At 38.3% G+C, this 26,333-nt stretch overlaps 1 protein-coding gene across 1 annotated transcript in view; it reads left to right on the top strand.

The window, feature by feature from the left end:
* Window positions 1-3,026: 3,026 nt before the first annotated feature.
* meox2a (mesenchyme homeobox 2a) overlaps window positions 3,027-26,333 on the top strand; it is a 38,428-nt gene continuing 15,121 nt past the window's right edge. The window contains exons 1-2 of the mRNA XM_059971353.1: window positions 3,027-3,699; window positions 6,938-7,110. Coding sequence (XP_059827336.1) covers window positions 3,207-3,699; window positions 6,938-7,110 — 666 coding nt within the window. The 5' untranslated portion in view covers window positions 3,027-3,206. The remainder of the gene's footprint in view (window positions 3,700-6,937; window positions 7,111-26,333) is intronic.

Genomic DNA, 26,333 nt, shown 5'->3' with positions numbered 1-26,333 from the left:
GTGTTTGATGGCTGGTGTGAACCCACTGAACGAAATGGCTTGTGCCCCCAGCTTTACATTTTCACCAGGTGCGCACACTGCCATGTGTGAAAATTCACTGTTTTTCAGTGTTGCTGCAAAACGAAACACCCTGAATCCGAGTTTCGGGTTTAATGAGATGAGACTTTGCGTAGGTTCTCTGACCCCTGTTTTCCCAGCCTTCATTCGGGAGTCTGCCACCTGCCTCATGTCACTTCAGCCTAAGTTTAACAACGTTTGCTGCCCTTGATGTGGATGGTAGCAAACAGACCTCAAAAGACATTTCCTTTATTTTTGCAATTTTCACGTCAAAATTCAGGCAATTTTTTAGAATTACTTTGAAGGTAACTGCAAATAATCGTTTTCAAGCAGGAATGCGTTTCGTTCATTTTCTGGAAGAAGGAAGCGCGCTAAAGCACTGTAGCAGTAAAATAAAGGGTCCTTTAACAAGGGAAGTGACCTGCAATTGGAAATTGTGAATAATGGTTATTGGTCGCGCCATTTCAAAGCCAAGGCGAGAATCCCCAAGATGTCTCTGAGCGCCAGGGAATCGTTCATAGTAGGCAGAGTTTCTTCCGTGTTCAGGAGACTCCAGAAGGAAGACTTTGTTCGGCAGACCAAGTTTAAAGTACCCAATAAAATTTGCCCGTCTTGTTCTTTCGACTCGCCCCGCTTCCCATTTTAAATAGCAAACATGATTTTATTAAAGGCCTATGCCATGACCGTAAGATTCCTGTAGTAGAGGAAAAGTTTGACTTCTTTGAAAGTAAATAAGCTTAACGTCAGGAAATTTACCGCAGCAATACTGTGACAAAACAGTTTAAATTCAACCTCCAAAAATCGTGAGTAAAAATCCGTTCGAGACTAGCTGATTAAAGTAACTGCACCGAGGATTCTGCTGGCAGTAAGACAGAGGCTGCTGAAGTCGAGGCATCGTTCGGTATGTTTAATAATATTTACTTCACGTAAAAAAACATTGAAACGAACAACAGGCGGAAACACCTGAGGTCCGCTTGAGTAACTTCACCGTGAGCATCGGGCAGTTGCTAGGGCGGGTTTATTTTACGTGCCTGTTTTACCATTCACTAAAATTGTCAAAATAAATTTAGTCGGTCAGGGATTAGCAGAGATGACCAGCTTGGAATGAATGGATGAAAACCTACCCTTGCAGTAGATGAGATATACATTTATCCTTGAAATTTGTCCGCTGTTGTATGCGTTAAGATGAGACTTCAAGTGCATGTGAAAAATATTATTCAAATAATTGTATGAAGATGATTATCGAACTGCCGCAATTGTTATTCCGTTCAGTTTAGCTTAAAATGCCCAAAACGCTGCGTTCCATTCAATTGGAGAACGAGTACATTACCTGTCGGTCTGTGGTGAACACTTTCCACAGCTGCCCTCCCTTATTCCGATTGAATTAAGTTTCCGGCACCGATATGACCGAAACACGAATGGGAAGTTCAGCAGAACGGAGAGAAGAACCGACCGGGGCATCATGGCCCATGGTGATAATCCTGTTGGTGGATCAAGCACTCGCCCATCAGAAGAATCAGTTCTAATTCTCCTACATACTTTTAAAAACCAACATTATCGAGCCAGCACCTTGACGGAGCGATAGCGAGCATTCTTCCACAATGCAGTATACTGAACATGTGCTTATTATGGGTGCTATACGCTGGCGTTACTTTCAAATCAGTCGCTATTACGATTTATAACTACACTTTGGAATATACTATTGATGTGCATATTAAATATGTGCTTCAAATAGTTCAGAGAACTATTTTGCGTATTTCATGGAGTTTATCACAGAGTAAGAATTTCGATGCTCGTTTAAAGTATTTCATCTGCAATGATAGACACCTGAGAAAAGCCTTATTATGTCAAAGTTAAAAAGTTACACTAGAATTTTCCTGTTCGGTAAAGGATATAAATATTGTTTCCATTTTATCTAAAGTACCTGTTGCATGTTGTACTTATTTATTGTTATTTTAAACAATAGATCTTATTCAATTAGTTAAATGTATCAACCGCTAAATTTTGTTTAATATTAATTTAACAATACACTTATTTACCTAGAATTTAGCCGTATTTGAGCAACTTTCCATAATTCGATTTAGACGAGGTTCAACGAAAATATTATGAACATTAGAAAACTAATTAAAATAAATAATTAAACCGGAAAGTTTTCACTTAGGTTTAAATTTAAATTTAAATTCAATTAAAACCATCTAAATAACAAAATAAAGTTACGACAGAGTTGCCGAATAAAAAAAAAGTTTTGGGCTGGGAAATCAGATTTTCCTCATGCACGATATTAAAATTAGTTCATAATTCATAGGTTTAGATTTTATCCTATCTTCTGAAGTTGTAATTTTCTGTCTTTATGGAGAATTATGTCAGGGCACGCCCTCCCCTTCTCACACACACACGCTCACGCTGTTCACTCATCCCTTGAAGACCCCTGGTATAAAAGCTGCAGTCAGAATTCAAACTCGAGCCAGTTCCTGAGGCTCTGATTGACAGCCGCAGGTTTCTCCGAACCCCCTCCGCCCCCTCCCTCCATCCCCCGAGGTACAAACGTTCTGGATATCTGAAACCCTGGAGGTGCCAAGAAATTTTTTGGAAATAAAACAGCCCTCCTCCTCTTCCACTTCAACCGTTAACTGCAAACGCACTACATTTTAAATTCACCAGCAGCAAATCAAAACAATTTATCGCGATGCGGAAAAAAAAGAAAGCTTCCCCTTAACTTTGAGAAAAGTTGTTTCTCTGCGCCTGCGAATTTCCGGTCGTTAATTGTCATGATTTATAGGGCTGGTTTTTTTTTGGAGGTAGCTTCACATGTGGTTGAGACCTCGCCTAAGATCCAGCCCCCCTCTCACGTTACCAGCTATTTATATATCTTCCACGATTTCCCCCTTAAACTAGCTCCTGGGACAACGTGCGATTGGCTTCACTTGTCATCCGAGATTCAGGGTTAGCTGGTGTGTGTGTGTGTTTGTGTGCATGTGTGTGTGTGTGTATATGTGCGTGTGTGTGTTTACTCTGAGATCACCGGCTGTTTAAGAGCGATTGATCCTGATCGCCTTTAAAGACCCTTGCATTTTTGGAAGCTGTTTACTTTGAAATCGAAGGTGCTTTGGATATAATTCCAGCCTTTTGGAATTTGAAACCCTGCTACCATGGATCATACAATATTCAGCTGCCTGCGCAGCTCACATACCCCAGCCCAGAGTCTGCACCACTTCTCTCAGTCTCCACTAGCACTTAACGGAAGATCAGACCATGTGGCTTTTCCAGACCTGTCTTCTTCTTGTATCATAGCTGGATTTCCTAATGAAGAAAACATGTTTACAGCTCAGCGTCATCATCATCACCTACATCATCACCACCGAGGTCACCAGCAGCAGCAACAACAATCAGCTGCCCAAGCTACCTGGCACATCCCCCAGATCTCCTCGCCCCCTCCCCTGGCCAGGCACGCTCTCTGTGTCCAACCGGAGTCGGCCCCCCCCGATCTAGGGTCGAATCCTCAAAACTTGGTGGACTGCAACCCCGGCTTGACTGCCAACAACCCCAACGCGGCATCTAGTGTTCCTGGGGATTACGTGAGGCCGCCGGACACCCCCGTGGAGTCGGAGAAAAGGACCCCCAAGAGGAAAAGCGATGGCTCAGGTAAGGAAGCGTCCGAATCGGGGACATGGGACAACAGGTCAAACCCGCAACCATCGATGCACCGTGCAATCCAACTATTTCTGACCAGAGATCTGCAGACCCAGAACACACAGATTCTTCAAAGTCAATTGATCCTTTGTTTGGAATAAAATCGTGCAAATACTGATTCATCGGATTGGTCCCACCAACTAATGGCCATTATCAATCCAAAATTTGATTTTGTTTTCTCGGAGATTAGTTTTGGGGTTAATTTGCAAAATGTGATTACTACCAGCTTCTCTCTCCGCAGCAGAGTTCTGTGGCAAATGAAGCAGCGTTTTAACTGCGGATTAACACAATTTGTCCCTCAAAACAAATTCAGCGTTAAGTATTGTCCTTCGGTTACTTGCCGAGCGGCGAGAAAGTACTTTCAGCGAGTGAGGCTGCCGAATCTCAGGCAGTGAACCTAACCAAGTAAACTGCGAAGGGATTTTTAAACTAATTCCGCGATTCAGCCACCGTGTCGCTTTTCAATCAAGTGAAATTAAAATCCAAGATATTGGTACTTGTTTCACGTGCACTTGAAACTGAACCGATCTGAGTACAATCAGTTTCATATACACCGAAATGCAGGGTTTGGGACTTGAGATTTTATTCCCGTCAACATTGCTGCATTTTAACGCAGTCAACTCCAATTTGCAATAAATTTACACGAAGATACCTTTAGAAATAATAACTTCTTAAACGTCCCATTTCAATTCATGCCCTGATTCTGTTCGATAACCTCCATGTATGTTCCTGCAGATTCGTTTCCGGGCGTTACAAGGTGCAGTCTTTCCTGGTTTCATCATCTTCATCAATTCTAACCGGCGTAGACAATTCTAGTGAAGAAGTTTAATAGTTAATAATATTTATGACCCAAATGGTCACTTCGCGGGATACCCAATCAAGCTGTAAATAAGGAATCATGGATATTAGGAATAGACTTCTTACACTGAAGTGCTTGAGTTTCACTAAAAGCAAATAAAATATTTTAAATATATAACAGATACCCCTCCTTTTTACTTTCTAGTGGAGAAGATTGCTATGTCTTTTATAGCCTTAACTGGGAAAAAGTAAAAAAAGATTATTTTTATATGTAACTGGAAGTGCTAGATCAAAGGAGACGGAACACGCGGAACACAATATACCCTCTTCATAGAAACAATTCTCCTCGAGGTTTATGCCAAAAATTACTGAGATTTACTTTGTAACATAAATCTATCGTCGGTTAATGGGCTACATTTCCTCTGATTCCCACATTCATCACCGAACCTTACATGAATAGAGCATAAGCAGGAAATATAAAAGTCCTTTTCAGTTTCAGTGCAGAAACTGAAAGTTGAAGTTGCAAAGGCGCGGGCTTTATGGGGTGTTTTTACACCTGCCGTCGGCTCCGTTTCGCTCCTCGGATTATTTGTATTCCTTTCGCGATGTAAACAAAGACGCAGGTTTTCAGTTGGAGGGAGACGTGGAGAAGCTGCTCTTGTCTCAGTAATTACCTCAGTCTCTTGGAGATCGCCTTCCTGAAGTCCACTCAGTGCTAAGTAAATAGAATCAGAAACTTAAGAGACCGAGAAGATGTAAATAATTTGCGAAATTCTGCAAAATAATTCAGTGTAGTGTAAGGCAGTCACTAAATGCAAGTCATTAAAATCATGTCCAAGTTTCGTTTGCAAATTCTCAAACTAAAATTACTTTTAATTCATTATATTATTTAAATAAAATTTAGTTTATAAATCAGGCTATAACTTTAATGCGATGTTGATAGTACATGTTTACTAGCGAATGCAACAACACACAATGCTAAATATAACAGAAGTTTATTTAAAGCTTAAATATCCATATTCCTTTTAGCAAGAACCTTTTATCTCAATGATATCTGGAAATTTGTGATGTCCTATTTTGTCTTTGTTGTCTGTTTTGAAAGCAGTCAATGAATGCATCAATGACTGCCTTGGCCATGAGCGATAAGGGTTTATTTCTGTGCCCTATTTCCATTACCCTACTCTTCTAATTAATTGTTCAATTAAATAAAGGTAATAAGAATCAAGTGGATTATCTGGATTATTATAATTCTTTTGTGACATGTTAAATAATCAATATATATTTAGAAAAATTAATATGATATTTCGGAGGAACATCCTAAAAAGGTTAATCTATGGATCCTAAAATAAACCATCCAATTCACATTACAAACATACAGCATGCAAATATTGTATAGATTCATTGAGGATATAATATTTATTAAAATATTTTGAACAATAATTTATTTTGATATGATTTGAAAAAATTGATTTAGTTTGAAAAGATCTGATTTTATATCTATTTGTGGTAAATGTGATTTTGGTTGACAGGTAAGAATTACTTTGTTAAAGTCTTGCAATGACTTACCAATGCCTAACAATGGTAATTCTGATACTGTGCTGGAAGCTCATACAGATTTGCAGATTTCTTGATCCAAGAGATCTGGTGAGATATGTATTTTAATCATAGAGGATTTCATTATTAATTTGTGGGTGTGCCAATAGCATTGGGTAGTAATTATAGTGAAAGGAAGTACTTTTCTTGGCAATAACTTTCAAGTCAAACGGCAATACATGCTCTTAAGTGAAAAATTCACAGATAAAGAGCAATTATGAACAATCAGCTACAAATATTTCATATGTATACTTGGTCCAGGGCTTTGCTTTTAAAAAGGTTCTCGCAAGATGTTTTAACATTTTATACAATCAACGTTGATTATCCATTTTTAGTGTTGAAATACTGGTGCATATATATTTAATTACAATATATTACAGTATAATACTCAAGAAATGTAGGGGGCCAGACACTAGTACTTCTGAAAATGAAGTCGGATCTGCATTTCATACAGCTGTTAAACACTGCATTGCCTTATCTGGGACAAAGTTGAGGAAGTTCTTCATGATAATTAGACAATGTTTATCTTTCACTTAACATCACCAATAGAGTAATTACTTAGACATTTTCATTTTGCTGTTTATAATACACTTACACAGACAATTGGGTGGTTATATTTCCTACAACACAGTCTTTGGTACGCATCAAAATAACACCATTAGCTTTAACATTTCTGGAATATCCTAAGGGTTATGTGAAGCATTTTAATAAGACAGGGTCTTTTTAAAAGTAAGTTTAGATTTGTTGCTGAAGCGATTATCAGGAATCTAAATTGTACCTCTTATTGTCCTGGCTGTAGAGACACAAGACAGCAGTTACAAGGGAGAAGTGAACAGCAAACCAAGGAAAGAAAGAACAGCCTTTACCAAAGAACAGATTAGAGAATTGGAAGCTGAATTTGCTCATCACAATTATCTGACCAGACTGCGAAGATATGAGATAGCAGTAAATTTGGACCTCACTGAGAGACAGGTAAGATACCTATTGATTTCAAATATTTTCAGAAATTCAACAGAGGCAGAAAAATGCATATTTTTCTGAATTCCAGCATGGACGGACAAAGATAGAGGACTGATAAGTGTAACAATCAATTAACCTTTACTGAAATTATAAGAGTTTTAATATGTGGCAGAAATGTCAACCTTGGTCTCAAGTTTACCAACTCATTTCTCTTAACATGCCATATTGTACTGAAATCAAACAAGGCAAGCCAATTCTAGATTGATGTGCATGAAGCTATTTAAGTCTACCGTTATGATTGGAGAGACGGGTTGCATTAGGTAGCAATATGTGACTTTTCTCTAAGTAATCATCTCCATCCATGACTCCATTTTTCATTTTTTTTATATTTTAATTATACAAAGTTCTACGTGTTATTTTAATTCCATTTCTTCTTAATTTGATGTGTCTGTGTTTAAAAAAAGAGAAATGTAATTATCCAGTCAGATTGTGGCAGGAAAGAGATCAGGTGATTTTAAAGGAATAGTATTTCTCTGTATAGTTATTAGAATTTTTTCCCTATTATACACACGTGGAATGGGAGGCTATAATCTGTGTTGGAATAATGTAGTTTTTGTCAAAAAACATTACTTTTGCCACTTCACATGGTAAATATATGACTTGTTGATTTTCTTCTTCCATTCATTAAGACAATTTCCTTAAAAAATTCAAGCTAAGTACTTATTCTACTATTGTACTTACTTAGACGTGTTATTAAAAAAAAACAATTGGATGACTCTTCTCTCAGATCTTGGAATGAAAGCCATATCCCCATCATATCATGCACACCCATTAGTTTATTTGCATTGATATATGACTGTGTCAGATCTTGAACTAATTTTACACGAGATTAGGATTAAGAATATATTTATGCCAGCCTGAGGTGAATTTCCCAAATTGTAACCCACACAAGACTCTGAGCAGGAGGTGAACATTATTTGCTATAAAGTTTGATCTTAGAAATTAACACCCCACTGTTTATACATCCGTAGTTTCCTTGATTGTGTTGTGAAGTGGTAATGAAAGTGGTACATGTATGAATAGAGTGCAAACTATAAATTGCTGGTAAGTAAAAAACACCGAATAAAGTAAAAAAAGAAGTTTTGCAGATTTTAATTTAGTCTGTTGTCAAATACCTACAGCTACTCGTTCATAAATAGAAAAGTAAATATTTAATAAAAAGTAAATATTCATGATATATAACAAAATCCCTATTAAAATTATCCTTATTACTCACAACTCCTCTAGCTATACATAAACCATGGAATATACTTAAGTCCTACTCCTTGATCTTTGTCACCTCTTAAATCAAGCTCACACGCTTTCAGCTAAATTACTGTTGTAAAGGAATGAGAGGCTAGAAATCATTCTAGCAAAACTGCTCAAAATGTTTTAACCCTTTGGCTGCAACATATTGGGAAGTATTGTGTATTCAAATAGATTTTTAGAAGCTTATTTAGACAAGGTGGCATATGGGGGGAGGTTAAAATATTGAATAAGAAACACAGCTGTGATGGCTAAATTTTAAAAATGGTACACCACTAGATCTCTTACAGTTTCTTAAAAAGAAAGTTTGAAGATGACCCAGAGTACCTATAGTGTACCAATATAAATACACAGTATCATATCAATTTTCTTCAAATGCTCAAAGTGAATGTGTTTCATTAACATAATCTCATAATAGATTTCATCAGTTCTATTGAAAGATCAAGCTGAAATGTTAACCCTTGTTTCACATTCCAATGTTCCGACTGACTTGCTGCACATTTCCAGCATTTTCTATTTCGTTAACTAAATAATGACTTACTGTGATTTTTTGGTCCTAGGTTTTATACCAATTTTCTTAGCTTTTTCTACAACATGCATTAATACTTAAAAAAAATCTAGTAATCTGTATATTTAGGATTAAATGAAAAATATGGTAAAATTAAAATAATAAAAGTACATTATATAAAAATGAATATATCTCAAAAGTCACACCATTTATTGAATATAATACATAATGCAATGTAACCCATTTTGATAACTTTTAGATAAATATTAATTTTTTTCTCTTAAATAACACTTAAGCAGTTTAAAATGATTGTATTCTTATGAAATTTAAAGTACAAAAATGATTCACTGTTGAGACTCATTTTAATCCTTGAATGATTTCTATTGTATTGCTGAAATAGTAATGAAATTACTCTGCTTTGCTTTTACAACACAGGTCATCCTCAAGACATAATTTAAACATAATCTAGAGTTAAAAATAGTGAACTATTTAGTTTGCCATCAAAAATCTCATAGCACCTTACATTTTACAGAATTGCAATGAGAGCAGTTAAAAATACAATTATCTTTAGAAAGTTACACGAATGAATAAAAGTAGAGCTAGTAATATAACTCCTGATAGTATTTACCGTGTAGTAAATGAAGGTAATTTAAATGCTGCTTTCTACTGCAAAAATAAAGTGGATCTTCATACCATTTACCTGATAAAGTGGCACTTCTATGCCTCAAAAGGCACCACATAAACTCCACAGTCCATCCTCAATATTACCTTCTACACACAAATTATTTTCACACTATTCCAACAAATGCACAGATAAATTTTATATTTTCTAAATATTTGATGGAAATGAGATTGTTACAGCTTTAATTGGCTAATTGGAGCAGACCTGAACAAGCTCATAGCTTGGCTCTCTTTGAGTCAGGCTTACGAATGTGTAATGATTTCATCATCTATCCCATTAAGTCATTTCATCTTGGACGTATCTTGAATTTAATTGGAGTTCAAATTAAATATAATCATTCATATGTTGTTTGCATTTTTCCTGGATGTTGTCAAGAACAAAAGTAGAATAACTCAAGAATAGCTTCATGATTAATCGTCAGTTTTTACTGGAAACATTCTGACAATGGTCTCCTCTACAAATCAGGAGTCTGTTGAAAAGACTTTAGGTGGCAATGCCATCTGGAATTTTAACTAAGCTGCTAAGCAAGCGGTGTGTTTCAAGCATTACGCAGAGTCTGCAGTATTTTATAGAGCAGAAAACAATGGTTAAAACAATGTTTCACTACAACCTGTGATTTCAGTTTGAGCAGTATCGAACATTAAATTACAACACAAACGATTGCACAATGTCTTTGTTTATTAATTGATATCGTCAGGCTATTACAATGATTGTCATTACTGTTACTTTGTCATTTATATTTAAAGGTTATAGATTCTTGTTTCTTGAAATCTTTTTAAAATATAGGTGTAAGAAAAAATGATCTATGTAAGGTATTGAAAACTGAAATGAGAAATGCCAAGGATCATAAGAAATTAAGAATTGTGTTCTTTATATTTTAATTTTTCACCGAGGCGGTTTAAGTATAGCCATAAAATCACACCTTATCATCATGCTTTATCAATATTAATAAAGAATAGTAAATTATACTCTAAAATAAATAGTAACCAGATTATCCCACTGTAAAATCATTTTCCTAATGCTCAGCATTAATTCTGGCATTGTTATTAATTGGCATCTCAAGATCTGATTAATTTCTTTGTGATGTTCTCAAGATAAATATTATTTAGAGACACCGAGTCATATAGCATGGAAATAACCTGAAGTCCCAGTGAGTCTGTAGCAACCATCAAACACTTACTTACATTAATTTAATACTAATCCCATTCATTTATTCTGCCCACATTCCTATCAGCTCTCCCCAAAGCCTCTGGAGGCCAATTGATCTATTAACCACAATGACTTTGGGAACTGGGAGGAAATCAGAATATCTGGGTGAAACTCACACAGTCACAGAAGAAGTCAAAAACTCTATATGGTCAGCACTGGAGGTCAGGACTGCCCATATGCTACTGAAGCTGTGAGGCAGCAGCTCTAATATCTGTGCTGTTGTTTCACCCTTTTCTTTCCAGGTTAGCCTACTTGCATCACCAACAATCTGTCCCAGATTTTTTTTTCTACAGAAACCATTGTCCATAGGTTAGAACATATATCTACTTCTTTAATTTGTGTCTAGAAGCTGCAAGTTTGAGCAGCAGCAGCCTGTGCTGAGAAAATACAACCATACCTTTTAGAATTAAAATATTGAATATTTATTAGATAACAAACTGAGAAATGAAGAAGAGTATAATTAAAATAACTGGATAATATATGACTTCCTCAAAAGATAAACTAATTTATTAGGTCTTGTCCTTAGTAAACTTGTTTAATATTAATAAGTCCAATTTGATTTTGAAATAAACATTACAAAGAAATGCTCACAATCTAGAGTAAATGTCTTGATTGATTAAGTACAAGTGGAGGCTATGTAAGTAGAGTAGATGAGGAAAGGCTGACCAGATTATTCTTGCATCAGTTGATCTCTAGAAACAGGAGAAGGGACTTTATTGAAACACATGAACTCCTGAGTGATCTTGATGTGAAAAGGATGTTTTCTCTTGTGGGAGAACTTGGACTACGTTTTACTGATTAAAAACATAGTTTGTCCATTTAAGTGATGAGATGAAGTCTTTTATTCAGAGGATCAGTCTTTTGACTCTGCCACAGCAACAGCATCTGCAATCTCTTGTGTCTTCATCTTTGGAACTCTTCTTCAAAGTGCAGTGGAAAAAGAGCCACATAATTTTTTTTTCAGGTAGAGACAGATAGACTCCTGGTAAGCTATGGGTGAAGGCTACTGCAGGTAGATGGGCATGTAGAATTGAATTGCAATTGTGATTTTAATAAATGGCAGAGCAAGCTTGAAGGTTGGAGTGATCTTGTGTTGACATAATGGTTCAATATTGAGAATGCTCATTGGGTATTGGAATCTGACCAGCCCATGTCCTGATCTGACAGGGTATATTTTCACAATGCTACTCTATCGGCAGGTTTCCACCAAAGTGCTGGATCTCCAGAGATGACCGAGATTAATAAAGCATATTGCAGATGTTTTCATCTATGATCACTCTGATTCAGCAACCATCTATCATCTCCACCCCTTTTTGACAATATCACACCCACATACACACACACACACACACACACACACACACACACACACACACACTCACACACACACACACAGTCAGACTAGCATAGATTTTTTCTACTTAAAGCATAAATCTATGTACACACACACACACACAAACAGCACATACATAAACAGACACACAGAGTCAAACACAAGTACAAATGCATACACTCATTTATTATTTTTACAGATAAATGAACTATTGATGTCTTTGTCTAATAAAGTTAATGACTATACTAAGGAATATATCAAGTTCAAGTTTAATTTCAGGGTAATTGTCATCTGACTGTATTTATGCACAGTCAAATGAAACACCAGTACTCTGGACCATGGAGCACCCACAAAACATATATCACACACAGCACGTAAACCAAAGTATTACCATAAATGTGTTAATAAAATATAATTCAAAATTAATGCAGTGGGAAGCAAAGGTAAACAGTAAACAGTACAGTCGACAGTAAACAGCTCGCTGTCCTAATGATGGGACCTCAGTGATGGCAGGGTATTTGTATGTCTCACAGCCTTAGGGAAGAGGCTGTTACCCAGTCTGGCAGTCATAGTCCTGATGCTTCTGTACCTCCTTCCTGACAGTAATGGGTCAAAGAGATTGTGGGATGGGTGGTAGGGATCCTCAACAATGGTTTAGGCCCTTCCTCTGCAATTCTCTTAGTAAATGTCACAAATAAAGGGGAGGGAGACCCCAATGATCCTCTCGGTGGTTTTTAATTATCTTCAGTAGGGTGTTGAGGTCTGATGCCTTGCAGTTTCCACACCACACAATGATACAGGCAGACAGGACACTTTTGATAGTACTTCCGTAGAAAGTTGTTAGAATGGGGCCAGGGAGCCTTGCACATCTGAGTCTCCTCAGAAAGTGTAAATGCCACTATGCCTTCTTGACTAGTCAGAAAGTTAGATTGTCCACTATGTGCACACCAAGGAATTTTGTGCTCTTCACTCCCTCTACAGCAGAGCCATTGATGTGCAATGGAGAGCGGTCGAGCTGTGCTTTCCTTAAAGTCCACAATCATCTGTTTTCTTTTGTCCACCTTGAGACTCAGGTGGTTGTTCCCATTTGACAAGTCTCGCTACCTCCTTTCTGTATGCCAAATCATCATTGCTGCTGAGGAGGCCAGTCACAGTAGTATCATCAGTGAACTTGATGATATGGTTTGAGTTGGATCTGACAGTGCAGTCATGAGTCAGCAATGTGAACAGTAGTGGGCTGAGCACACAAGTAATGGAGCACTGCATGATGGAGCTTGCGATGTTGCTGCCAACACGGACTGACTGGGGTCTTTCTGTCAAGAAGTCCAAGGTCCAGTTACGGAGGGTTGTTGAGTTCCAATGACGATAGTTATTAACCAGTCTCTCCGGGGATGATCACCTTAACTGCCATGATGAGGTCGATGAACAACACCCTGGAGTATGAAGCATTGCTTTCTAGGTGGGGCAGGACAGAGTGAAGGGCTGAGGCTATGACATCATCAGAGGACTGATTGAATGGTAGGCGAACTGGAAAGATCCAATGTAGCTGGAAGGTGGGATTTTATATGATCCATTCCCAGCTACTCAAAGCGCTTCATGATTGTTGAAGTCACTGCTACTGAGAGGTAATCATTTATGTCAGTTACCGTTGCTCTCTTTGGCACTGGAATGATGGCGACCGCCTGCAGGGTCAGAGGATAGAGATATTAAAGATGTCTGTTAAGACCTCTGTTAGTCTGATCAGTTACGTTATCGGATGTATATTTCAGATATACATCTTGAATATAAAGTCACACACAAGGTTTTTGAAAGCAGCGTCACTATTTTAATAGCTGAAATTGCTCAGTGAGGAAAAGAAACACAAGTGTGAGTTGTCTGACACCGTCGGTGCCAAATAATAAAACAATCACCAGCTCTGCCTTCACGTCATTGTCTTTATCTTGTGTGATTGAAGAAGCCAAATACAATGTACTTCCCAAAATAGAATGGATTTATTTGGAGCTGAACAGATAATCAGAAGATAATAAAAAGGATTATTTGTAAGTTTTAGTGCCAGTTAGAAGATTGAAAACATAATTATTCTTTTGCATATTTACTGAAAAAGAAATCCTTCTATTGCATAATTGCTAAGTATAAATAATCCCTTGCTTCTTCAACATAGAGCCTTCAGTTCAATATCCTTACTACTTGACCGACTATACATTGCCTCACTGTAATTATTTTCTGCTTATTATTTGATGGCATAAATCTAGAAATTCCTAATACTCACTTCCTGATCTACTTCTTACATCTCTATAAGTGAGATTTCACATTTGATAAAGTGATTTTATATTTATTATGTGACATTTATATTTCTGAAATTTGGCAAAATTAACTGCATGGTCCCATCTCACTTAAGATCATAAGAAAGCAATAATACTGGGAAATAAGGGGGATTCTTGAAAATAAACTTTCAAAGTAGAGTGTTTTTTTTAAATCATCTAAATTTGTGAAAAAAATTACATTCTGAAGGCTCCACATTGTAAGAATGGTAGTCTTTTGCGCAGTAAATCAGAAGAACAGATGGTGATGCGAGCATTGGAATTTTGGAATTCTCCTGAAGATGTTTCCTTCTCCTTTATACTGAATCTCCAATGTGATATTCATTTCACGTTTTTCAAAATGCCAAGTTCTTTAATGCACTGAGAATCAAACTCAAATAAAACTAACAATGACCAGTTGTTTGGTTGGAAGATTCAATCCTAGATACAAAATAATAAAGCAGATATATTGCTGGCAGAAGATATTTTGAGAGGACTTTACAGTTTATCCCATGGAGTGAAAGGTTGTAAAATTTAAATTCAGTAGTTCCTTAGGATTTATATTGGTAAAGTTTAAAAAAAAACATAAAATATTTTTTTCTGAGCATTCTGGCAAATCATCTCTTTCAAAATGTGCAGGAATAATGAAATATTTAACACCTCTAAATAAAGCATCTGTATTCAGGTGAAATAATTTTGGTAATGATTATGTAAAAGTTAAAATCACTACTACTTAATACTTGCTTTCATTGATTTTTTCTACAGATTTCCTTCTCAATTTTTTGAATAGATAAGGCTGTTTATTTTATTCATTCTTCCAGTCCCTTCGCTTGTAAATGGAAATACTTGTGAAACTGAATAATGTCCTCACTGCTTCATAAACTATCCTGCAGTCACTTTAAAATACTTAGCTCAATTGTATTAAACATATCAGATAAAAAGTCGATCGCAGCACTCCTGTAAAGTGAACAAGCAATGAAAATGGGGCAGAAACTAAAATAACAAAGTACCAATCTGGGAAAACAAATGGGAAAATCTCTAAGGTAACTTACAACTTCACTTTTAAATTTGTTTGAATTAAATTGACAATACCACATTGTGTAAAAATCTGCACTGACTTAAAAACTATATTTGCACTATTAGTATGGCTTGGGAAAAGTAATCTTTTAAGTACTTTCCTTGGGATATAACTTCAATTCCATGACAGAATAATAAATAAGTAAAAACCGTAACTAAGCAACTAAGGGGTTAAGGCCAATCCCAAGTCACTTAGGAAGTCTTGCTGCATTCCATGTTTGAAATGGACTTGAGAATAAAATATTTGCTTATAAGCAAAATAAATAATTTAATTGCCATCCACACCACGAAAATATCTTAACATATATCACACTGTGAATCAGTGTTTTTTGAATCAATTGACTCCTGTTGTTTGGTAAACACAGCGGCTAGCTGCACAATGAGTAATGACTAAATAGCCAGCAGGACCATTTTATTTGGCAGTGCTGGTGAGGAGAGGAATGTTGACCACAACATTTGGAGAAACCCTCTGGTACTTCTTCAGATACATAATGTCGGTTTTTATTTTAACAGTCAAATTTAAAGACTTTGTCAGTAATGTAATTTGGGTTTTGCATATGGTTGTAAAGTTTTATGGTTAAGATTATGTTTGGAACAATAAAAAACACTTTTTTAAAGATTAACATTACAGTTATCCATTTAAATTGAATAAGTCATTGAAATAAAAGCATTGATTCCTTAATATTTTTGAGTTCTTCTCAGTAGCTTCTTCTTAATTTAGAGTTAAGATAGGGAAAATTATATCAGTTTATGCCCAAGAACGGTGAATATCTGAAATCCAAGCAATGAAAACAGCTGCCTGAAAAGGAATCACCTGGATTTTCTTTCATTTAATTTGAGCGGAAGTAAAGCGCATTGGATTACAGGAATACTGCTTGACCTGCCCGATTTATTGATGATCACTGAACTGATTTTAACTAATGCTTTTGGATGCAGACCCAGGAAAGCTTCCCCTTATACGGACATACTTGTCATTTCAAAGGGAGTATACTCTTTCAGACATCTTAGACTATAACTTTCTGATTTAGAAGTTCATTTTTCCCCACTGTATTTTTAAAGGCATATTTTACACAAATGACAAAAATATTAGCAGAAAACTGGGAGAAAGCTATGTATGGTAAGGTTTGAATGTGATGATAAATGAGCCCATTTTACAGTACGGCTGTAAAGTTGTGCGGACAATTGAGACAACTAAATGTGTTACATCCAAACATTCCCTTCCTCTGTCACTCTCCTTCACTTACTGAACACTTTCTTACAACGAACAGCTGGAGCTTTGCCTCCACTCAGTTTCCCTAAATTAACCTGTTGGCCAGGAGAACTCACATGGGCTCGAGCTATGCCTTTCCCTTTGTAGGAGACATGGAACAGCCTATTATTCAGTTCTACTCAGACATGTCCTCACAGGAAACTGGAGCACTTACACAAAAAACCAAATGGTCGTGGAGGGAATGTGTAAACTTGGCACAGACAACAACTGAGCTCAGGATCGAACCTTGTCCTTGAAACTGTGAGGCAACTTCTCTAACAATGAGTATACACAGGATCCTCTTATATTTCACTTTTATTTATTCAATTCATCTGCTTGTTTGTTTGTTTACTTGTTGATTGACTGAGATGCGACCTGGAGTAGGACTTTTCAGCCCTTTGAGCTGCTCACCCAGCAGTCCCCCGATTTAATCATAGCCTAATGATGGGGCAATTTACAATGACCAATTAATCTATCAACCAGTAGGTCTTTGGACTGTTGAGAGGAAACCGGAGCAAACCCACGCGCTCATGGGGAGAATGTATAACGTTCTTACTGTAATATTTTGCTTCTCACAGAGCTGGCATTGTTTACTGCTTTTCATGTACACCTTTTCCAGAGAGATCAGCACTCACCTCTCTCTCTTGGATAGTAACAGTTGTGGTTGTGTCATTTTGCTTCTCCTGCTCTGTGTGCTATTACAGATACTCCCTGTATCCCCTCTACCCGTCTCCTGTCCCTGCAACTTAAAACACACTTATTGTTTCAGTAGTGGCAACATGAATTTCTCTAATTTCCTGTAACCACTCTGCTTTGTTCCACCTCTCCCCCCACACATCTGTTTTCCCTTATACCTTGCACCTTCTCTTTCCCCTCCCCTCTGTCCTCATGACCTGCTTAACACGCACACCTTCCTTTCCCTGGTTACCCACCTCCTTCCCTTTACCCCATAGTCCACTGTTCTCTCCTATCAGCGTCCACTTTCTCAAAGCTTCTCCCTTTTCAACTATCAAACCCTTGCTCCTCATATCATTCCCACTTCACCTCCCCCCACCCTCACCAATTCATCTTCCTCCTCTCATCTGGATTCACCTCTGACCATGCTGCATCCCACTAGCCACCCATCCCCCACCATCCACTTTTATTCTGGCCTCCATTTTCTTTCTTTCCAGTCCTGAAGAAGAATCATGGCTTGAAATGTCAGCTACTAAGATGCTCCAGCACTTTTTGTGTGTTGCTCCAGATTTCGAGCGTCTGCAGTCTTTCTTGTGCCTATTGTACCCACTTTTTTCAATTCTGATAAAATATCAATATCAACTGCTAAGAAGATAAACTAGAGATGACAAACATGACAGACTCTGCAGACGCTGGAAATCCAAAGCAACACACACACAAGACGGTGGAGAAGTTCAGCAGGTCAGGCAGCATCCATGGAAACGTCGATGTTCTAGGCCGAGACCCTGTGTAATGTTCTAATGTGTTCAGGATGCAGTTAGACAAGGAGGATGACACACCAGAGAGCAGTGTAGCTGTCTCACAGCTCCTGTGACCCATGTTACAGTCTGCTCTCTGATGCTGTCCGTGTGAAGTTGGCAGCTTCTCCCTGTGAGTATGTGGGTTACCCCTAACTGTTCTGGTTTGCTCCCACATTCTAAAGATGTGTGGGCTGGTAGAGTAGTTGGCCACTGTAAATTGTCCCTTGTGTGTAGCTGAGTGGAAGAATATGGGAGAAGTTAATGAGAGAACAGTCACTGTAGGAAGAGTGTATGAAAGATGTTTACATGACAGCGCAGTTTCCAGGGGCCAAAGACTATATGACTCCAATAGAGACTAGGAGGCTTCCAGATTTAGTCACTGAGATGATCTCCAATGTTGGATCTCAGCTGGACTTCAGGAGGGTCACTCTAGCACCAGAGATATTGTGCTTTAAAGTCAGGGATGGGAAAATTATTCTGAGCTCCCATTCCTGGTCATTAGCCAGTGACTACAGCTGGAAATGCACATGTGCAAACACCAGGGGCACAACACAGAAGATTGATGGCCCCACAGCCGACTGATACTCAGTGTTAGGGAAATGATGCAAGCCAATTGTTACAGAAGGAAATGTATTCCAGTAAGCAATCAGCAGCGTCAGGAGGGAAACAGGAATAAATCTGGCGAGAGAAAAAAAAATCAAACTCTGGGAATTTCAAAGCATAAATTGCAATTGAATTTCATTTCTATCCCAATTAGTAAACATCTTTGGTAAGAAGTCTTTAATGCACACAAGGAAACAGGAAGAGAATTAATATCACAAGAATTTATATCTCAGCCAAAATGCTGATCCAAGCATCGATTTCCATAGTGTCAAACCTCTCCCTAAATACTCCTTTTGTTTATATAGCATTAAATGCAAACAATGAACACAGTACAGGAACAGACCCTTCAGCCCACAAGGTTGTGTTGAACCAGTTAAAAAGTAAATTAAAAAAACCTCAAAAACTCATCCCTCCTACCTGCGCAATGTCCATATCCCTCCATCTTCCTCATATTCATGTGTCTATCTGAACGTCTCTTAAAAGCCTCTAATGTGTTTGCCTCTCTCTCTACCAGGCATCCACCTCCCTCTGAGTATAAAAACTTACCCCTCACGTCTGCTTTGAACCTACACCCCCTCACCTTTAATGCATGCCCTCTGGGGTATCTGTAGGCACTTTATATTGCTGCTTGCTTTGAGAGGTAGAGCAATCTTTATAGCAGAAGCTTTTCAACTAATGGTGACATCTGATACAACAGAGTAAGAGGGATACAGTATGGTATATTCTGTACCTTAAGCCACATCTACATTGGAAATCCCTCACTACTCATCTAAAAACAGTAATAAACCCACACCATCAATGTAGGTTTACAAAATTAAATGGTTCTTCACTCTATCATGAGCATTCACTGAACTCTTCAATCTGAGCAGCAGTTACTAACTCTAAAATGTCCACTCCATTCATTAGTGGTTTAAAGATCACATTAGGGCTATACACATCTGGTTTTATATTCTGTTCTGTAATTACTGTTACCATACTATTGTCTAATTAATTGTACGTACTATACAATACATATCCTTGGCCATCATCTGTTTGGTGTCACCTGTATACACAAATTGTTCACATGAAATTTTAGGCAGGGGGTTATAACATAATGCTTTAGTGGTACAACTAGTAGACTGGTTGTCTCACAGTGGCAGAAATTTGGGTTCAGTCTTGCCTTTGGGTATGGTACATGTGATCTTTGTGGATTCTACCAGTGACTGCATTGGTTCCATTTGCATGCTCCAATTTTTTCTCACATCCTGAAGATATGTGGGTTAGCAGGTTAATTGCCTATTGTAAATTGTCCTGGTGTGTGGGTGAGTGGTAGAATCTGGAAGAGTTGATGGGAATATGGGGAAAAGTAAATGGGATTAATGTATGATTAATATAGACTAATGCTTGATGGTTGGACTAGATTTAATTAGCCAAATAACTTGTTTCTGTACTATGTGAATTTATGATTCTGAAACTCCTTCTTAAGGGGAAGGTAGTGGCAGTAAGCACCAACTGCCTTTTAAATTGTCTGAATGGCACATGTCTGAAATAGCCTCTGACAAACCATGTTCAGCATCCGGCCTTCAAGCGCAGCTCAGCTACTAAACCCATTGAAACCATTTCTACTGACAGTAAGAAGTGCAGATGCGGGTTACTGGCACTTTAAAACCAGTCCCTTAGGGCAGATGGGGCTCATCAGCCGTGGTTGGCAGCTCATCTAGCAGAAGGAGAACTCTGATCTCAAACCTCGGCTGCCTTGCGGCTATACTCATCATGGAGAAAGCTTCAAGAGTAAACCTTGAGGAAAAATTCAAAAAATCCAGGTCCTTAAGGCAGTCCTATGTTGGGTTCATTGCTGAATGGCAGCTCCTGCAACACTGTTGATGCCAAACTGTATTGGTCTCTGCTGTTTGAATCGTCAGCTGCGTGGGGAGGGGGAGCCTGCTACATGGGCAGCAGCTTGCTCTCCATGTCGTATTGCTCTGGCTTGTGTATCATGTCGACAGCTGGGACACAATATCTATAATCGACCCTGACCAACAATGGGCATCATAACTCTTCCCAGTTACTAGAGTAGTTGCACATTGTGTTTGATATTTTAATTAGATGCTGTGAACTCAGTTGAAACAACTTCTAATATGCTTGTTTTTAAAGATCTTCTGCCCCTACATTTTGCCTGTCTTGCACCCTGACTCCTTGGCCTCCCTGCTGACACTGGCCCCTTTCTTTCCTGCTGTACCTTTTGAAGCCACAATGCTACCTTCTCTGCCTTTCCCTTTCTCGATCACTTTTAAAACTCTAAGTTCTGTACTGATTGTTTTCAATCTGTCTTGTCACCATCTCTTTGAAGAGAGGGAGGATGACTAGATAAAGGTGTACAAAATGATAGGAGGCATAGATTGAGTGGACACCTTCCTAGCCTTGATATGGTTAATACAAGGGGTCATAAATGTTTAGAGGGAATTATGGGAAAGGGGATATCAGAAGTAGGGTTTTTACATAGAGAGTTGTAGGTATATGGAACACGCTGTCAGGGGTGGCTGTAGATGCCGACACGTTTTGGAAATTTAAAAGACACTTAAATAGGCAAAAGGATGAAAGAAAAAATAGAGAGCTATGAGGGAGGGAAGGGTTAGATTAATCTTGAGGTAGGTTAGAGTGTTAATGCAACATTGTGGGATGAAGGACCCATGCTGTGCGTAGTGTTGTATTGGGCTGACAGTAGTAAATGCACACCTTCTGTGACGTACCATATAGAATCTGCAGAATAATTGAACTGTCGCTGTTGTGCAATATAGAGCAGTCCGCTCACTCTACTCTTGATTTAGACAAGGGCTTCCCAACCTTTATTATGCCATGGACCAATACCATTAAGTAAGGGGCCCATGGACCCCAGGTTGGGAACCCCTGTCAGACCATTCATGGATACTGAAAATAAATATCTGGTAAAAATCGAGCTCTTACGCAAAAGTTGTACGTTCTCACCAACTGCATCAGTGTTCTTTGTACCAGAAGCAGCTGAATTTGCTTCAGTACAGTGTCTCATGCTGACCTTTTTGTTTTTCATTTGGTAATAGTCTCATGTTGTGACACAGTTACTCTGAAGCTTATGTGAATTGACTCTCTCATATGGTTAAACAGTCTGTATTGTCATCAATGTTTGTGTAAAGTCTCTTTGCTCAAGTTACTGTTCAAATGATGCCTTTGATTGTGCTATCAATAATGCACTGTATTTTGAGCTCTTGACTTAAGTAAGCTACCCCTCTGGGGCACTTTATTTTGGCCTCATTCCCCTGCTTTGCAAGTCTGTTTCATAACTTGTGGTGGCCTCTGCAGGCTGATACCTAAATGAGGAATGGATAAAAGAATGGACAATATTATGTTGTCATGGTCTCGGAGAACTTAGTGTGCCTTACAGTTTGTGAACAGAGGTTATGGGAAGAATTGAAGATATTGGCCTTAGGGTTTAGTTGGAAGAAATTCCAGCCCTGGCTCTTGGACAAGCAGCTCAATGCATTTGGATCACTGAAATGGTCAAGAATGGCGGTGAGGTGTAAGAACATATGAACATATCCATGTAGATAACAATGAGTTTGGAGGTGAGGTTGCTGAGCAGCAACCAATGTACAAGTAGTAATGTAAGTTCAAGAATTAATCCTGGACAATGATGCAGTGCTGAGAAGTTGTTACAGATAAGATAGAAAGAAATGATAACAAGTCGTCCCGTTTGGCTGCAGTGAAGAGCAGGTTGAGCAGGATGGCGTGGTTATGCTTATTAAAGGCTGCAGACTGGTCAAGAAGGTTTACATAATCACAGTCACAAGCAATGCCATTTATGCCTTTGGTAAGGGATAATTCAGTGAAATGAATTCACTGAAATGATCCAATAAATCTCTGCAGAGGTTCCAGTATAATACAGAGATTCAAACACAGAATCACAGGATTTGGGAACCTGTAACATTTTGGAGAGATAATAGTGTTTGGAGAGGAGACAGCAACTCTTGTAATTCAAGGGTTTAGAGTGGACTATTAAAGATGGATTGAAGGGAATAAGAAGAATACCTGAGAAAAACCTGAAGAAAACCTAATAATATCTGTTAAAACTGTGGATCAGAAAGGGAACTGGGTGTCCTGCAGTTTCATAGGAATGGGGTTAATTAAGTAGTTCCTGGGCAGCATGGACAAGATTTCCTTGGAGAGGGTCTTATAGAAATGAAATCAAAGAAATGTATAGGTCCAGGGCTGTCAAGATTTGTATGGAAAATTTGTTTTGATGATCAAGAGTGAAAGGGAGGGAAGCTGCAAAGGCAGTTGAAAAGTGGGGCAGAAAGTTGTCCTCAACTTCTTGCCACAAACGCACTGACTTAGTGGTCTCTCTATGTTGTGTCCTGTTTTTGAAATTGACTTCCTCTGTAATCTGGGACAACATTTTAAAAGTCAAATGCAACATACAACTATAATATACAGTATGAACATTTTGGGGAAATGACTGATATGAATTTCAACTGCTGATTTCCATCTTTTGTTATCAGTAATTTAGTGACAGTTGTAATATTGGTAACTGCAGAAGTAATTTGCGAAGTATGATCTCACAAACTGCAATTGGATGAATGAACTGTTTGTTCATTTTAGTTGATGCTTTAAACAGAGGTGAGGGATTAATTCTTGAGGTCTGCACTTCCACCATAAAAATATTTAGCATCACAAGCAATTAAGTTTATTTATTATGCAGTCATTTGATTTTTATTTGAAGCATTTCAAATTGGTCATCCAAGTCATGAAGCAACTTTCAAATGCATTATTGTCAGCTACTTCTGAGCCCAAATTGCAAAAAGACCCTTCAAACCCTTCCAAGTCGTCAGGAAGTTCAACTCCAAAAGTAGATTTTGTAGTATAACAACACAAAATAGTATCAGAGCTATGACGGAAATATACATCATTTTGACCAATTTATTAAATGAAATGTACAAATAGAAACTTCATTTTTTGGATGTAAATTGTTAGCAATTTTCATATGACATTACAGCACAATGTTGCATAATATGATCACCATTTTTATATTCCAAAATTATAATTATGGACACTAAATGTTTTAAAGAAATAATTATGACTTAAGTGTGGTTTTAGTCACATTTTTCAACAATAATGTGGTACTAATATTTTTGAACAGTGTCAAAAGAAAAATGCCCTGCCTTTCAGATGAAGGTGGGGATGGGGAGTGAAGTGAGGAAATTATTTTGGATGAGAATAAAAGGGAGTGTGTAAGGAAAAACAAAGGGAGTAGGGGAAGCAGGAATGAATGTGGGGCAGACAGTGACTTATCAGAAAACCAATGGATGGGCATGGAGATAGAGGTATACATAGAGAGAGGGGTTGGAGGGAATGCTGACTGAGTGAGTGGCTGGAAATTGAGAAGCAAATCAAAGGTGGGGCTCTCAATCAAGGACATCTGGAGCTTTGAACCTCTGCATTGTCACCTCCCGTGCATTGATATCTCCCATTTTTCTTCCTCCCTACTCTCTCTGTCTCTCTGCATTTCCTCTGTTTCTATTTCCCACCAACTTCCTGATTCATCCTCCCATTTTCTCACCCAATCCTGCTCTCTCCAACCTTCTTGCTCTTTACCCATTACCCCCCTCTTTATCTTGTTCATCCACTTCTTTTTCCATCTTTCATTCTCTCTCACCCTTTTCTTTTCTCCTTTCTCTGCTCCTTTCTTCTTCTCTTCCTCTTTCATCCCTCTCTCTTTCCCTATGCTCCACTCTCTTTGCAATCATTGCTAATAATACAATCTGATACCAGGCTCCTTTCCCATTGGCCAGTAAATTACTTCTTTTAAACTCATGATTTTCATCCCAAAGCTTCCACAGGCACTTACCCATGATCTGTAATAGAGCTTGATTTATTGGCCCATCCCCAATTATTAGACCTATGAGTTGGGGTAAATGGGGCTGGGAACTGCAGAATTTGAGTGTTTAGGAATGACAGCAATGGAATCAGGGCATCAGGAGTCAAGCAGCTTGACTGGGAATGTCAGAAGCTGGTGTAGGGGGAATTGGAGGCTGTGAGTGATGAGAGTTGTGGAGCAGGTAAAATCAGGGCAGCAAGTATCTGGGTGTAGGATTCACAGGTGGCAAAGTAAAGAGTTAGTAGAAATCAGGAGGACTTCAGGGCTCAGTTGTATCAGGAGACAGTGGGAATGTGGTCCTGGGAGTCATAGAAGTTTGTGGGAAGCTGGGAAATTATGGTAACTAGGGGGCACCATAGGTCAAAGGATTAATGGCATTCAGTGGCGGGTGGTGATGGCTGGAGTGGGGGTTTGTGGCTGATGTGGTTTCAGAGCAGTAGGTTAATGCTCACGGGTGTTGAGCGGTAACAGCTTCTATCAGAGATGCAGTAGTTTCAGTGGGTTCAATGTGTCATATGTGTCCTTGGGATGATTCCCCACAAGGTACTCACTTCACATCTGTAAGATTCCAAAATGTAAAGAAAGGCAGTCAAAGCAAAGTGCCTCATGGGCCTCAGCAGGATTCAAAATGTCAGTCAACCTTGCTCTATACAAATGAGAAAATCATCAGCTTCTCTTCATAACTGAATTCTTTCAAACCTGATTCCATTCCAGTAAATCCCTTCCTCTTCCTCTGTCAAAGTTTTTAATGCTTCCTAAACTAGTATGAGTGTCTGAACAAAGTTTTAAATTGTATTCCTTCTGAGTCAGGCATGTGTGCCATCTGAGTCAGCCAAAAACTAGCTCCAACTGCCGTAGGAAAATAACTACTGCTGTAATTAAATTAATAAGTGTAGTTTACTGGATGGAATGTACAATGTTATGGATTTCCACTGCTACTGTTAGCCATCAGGAATGCAAATGGTGTTTAATTTGATAAGTGCGAGGTTTTGCATGTTGGAATGTCATATGCAAGTAGGACTTTCACAATGAATGTCAGGGCCCTGGAGAGTGTGGTAGACCAGAGGGATCCTGGGTTCCAACTATGGCTCATTGAAAGTGAAGTCACAGGTAGACAGGATGGTAAAGACACGCTGGTCTTCATGAGCTAGGGCACTGAGTATAGAATTTTGGAATTGATAGTGCAGTTGGATAGGTTGCTGGTGAAGCCACACTCGAAGTATTGTTTTCAGTTTTGGTCATCCTGCTATAGGAAACATGTTACTAAACTGGAAAGAATATAGAGAAGACTTACAAGGATGTTGTCAGGTGTTGAGGGGCTGAGTTATGGGGAGATGTTGGCTAGACTAGAACTTTATTTGTTAGAGTGTAGGACACTGAGAGGTGTATACAATTATGAGGATCATGCAGTACTGTACCAAAGTCACTAGGGTGGCTAAGACTTTTGCACGGTATTGTAGATAGGGAGAAATCACTCAATCTTTTTTCTAGGGTTAGTGAAATCAAGAACTAGAGGGCGCAGGTTTAATCTGGGAGACAAAAGATTTAATAGAAGCATGAGGGGCAACTTTATTTACTCAAAGGATGATACCTATGTGGAATGAGCT

Source organism: Hypanus sabinus, chromosome 6 (genome assembly GCF_030144855.1).
Source record: "Hypanus sabinus isolate sHypSab1 chromosome 6, sHypSab1.hap1, whole genome shotgun sequence".
Taxonomy (NCBI): Eukaryota; Metazoa; Chordata; class Chondrichthyes; order Myliobatiformes; family Dasyatidae; genus Hypanus; species Hypanus sabinus.
Note: the sequence above shows the minus strand (reverse complement) of the source record. Positions and strands in the feature narration are given on the sequence as shown.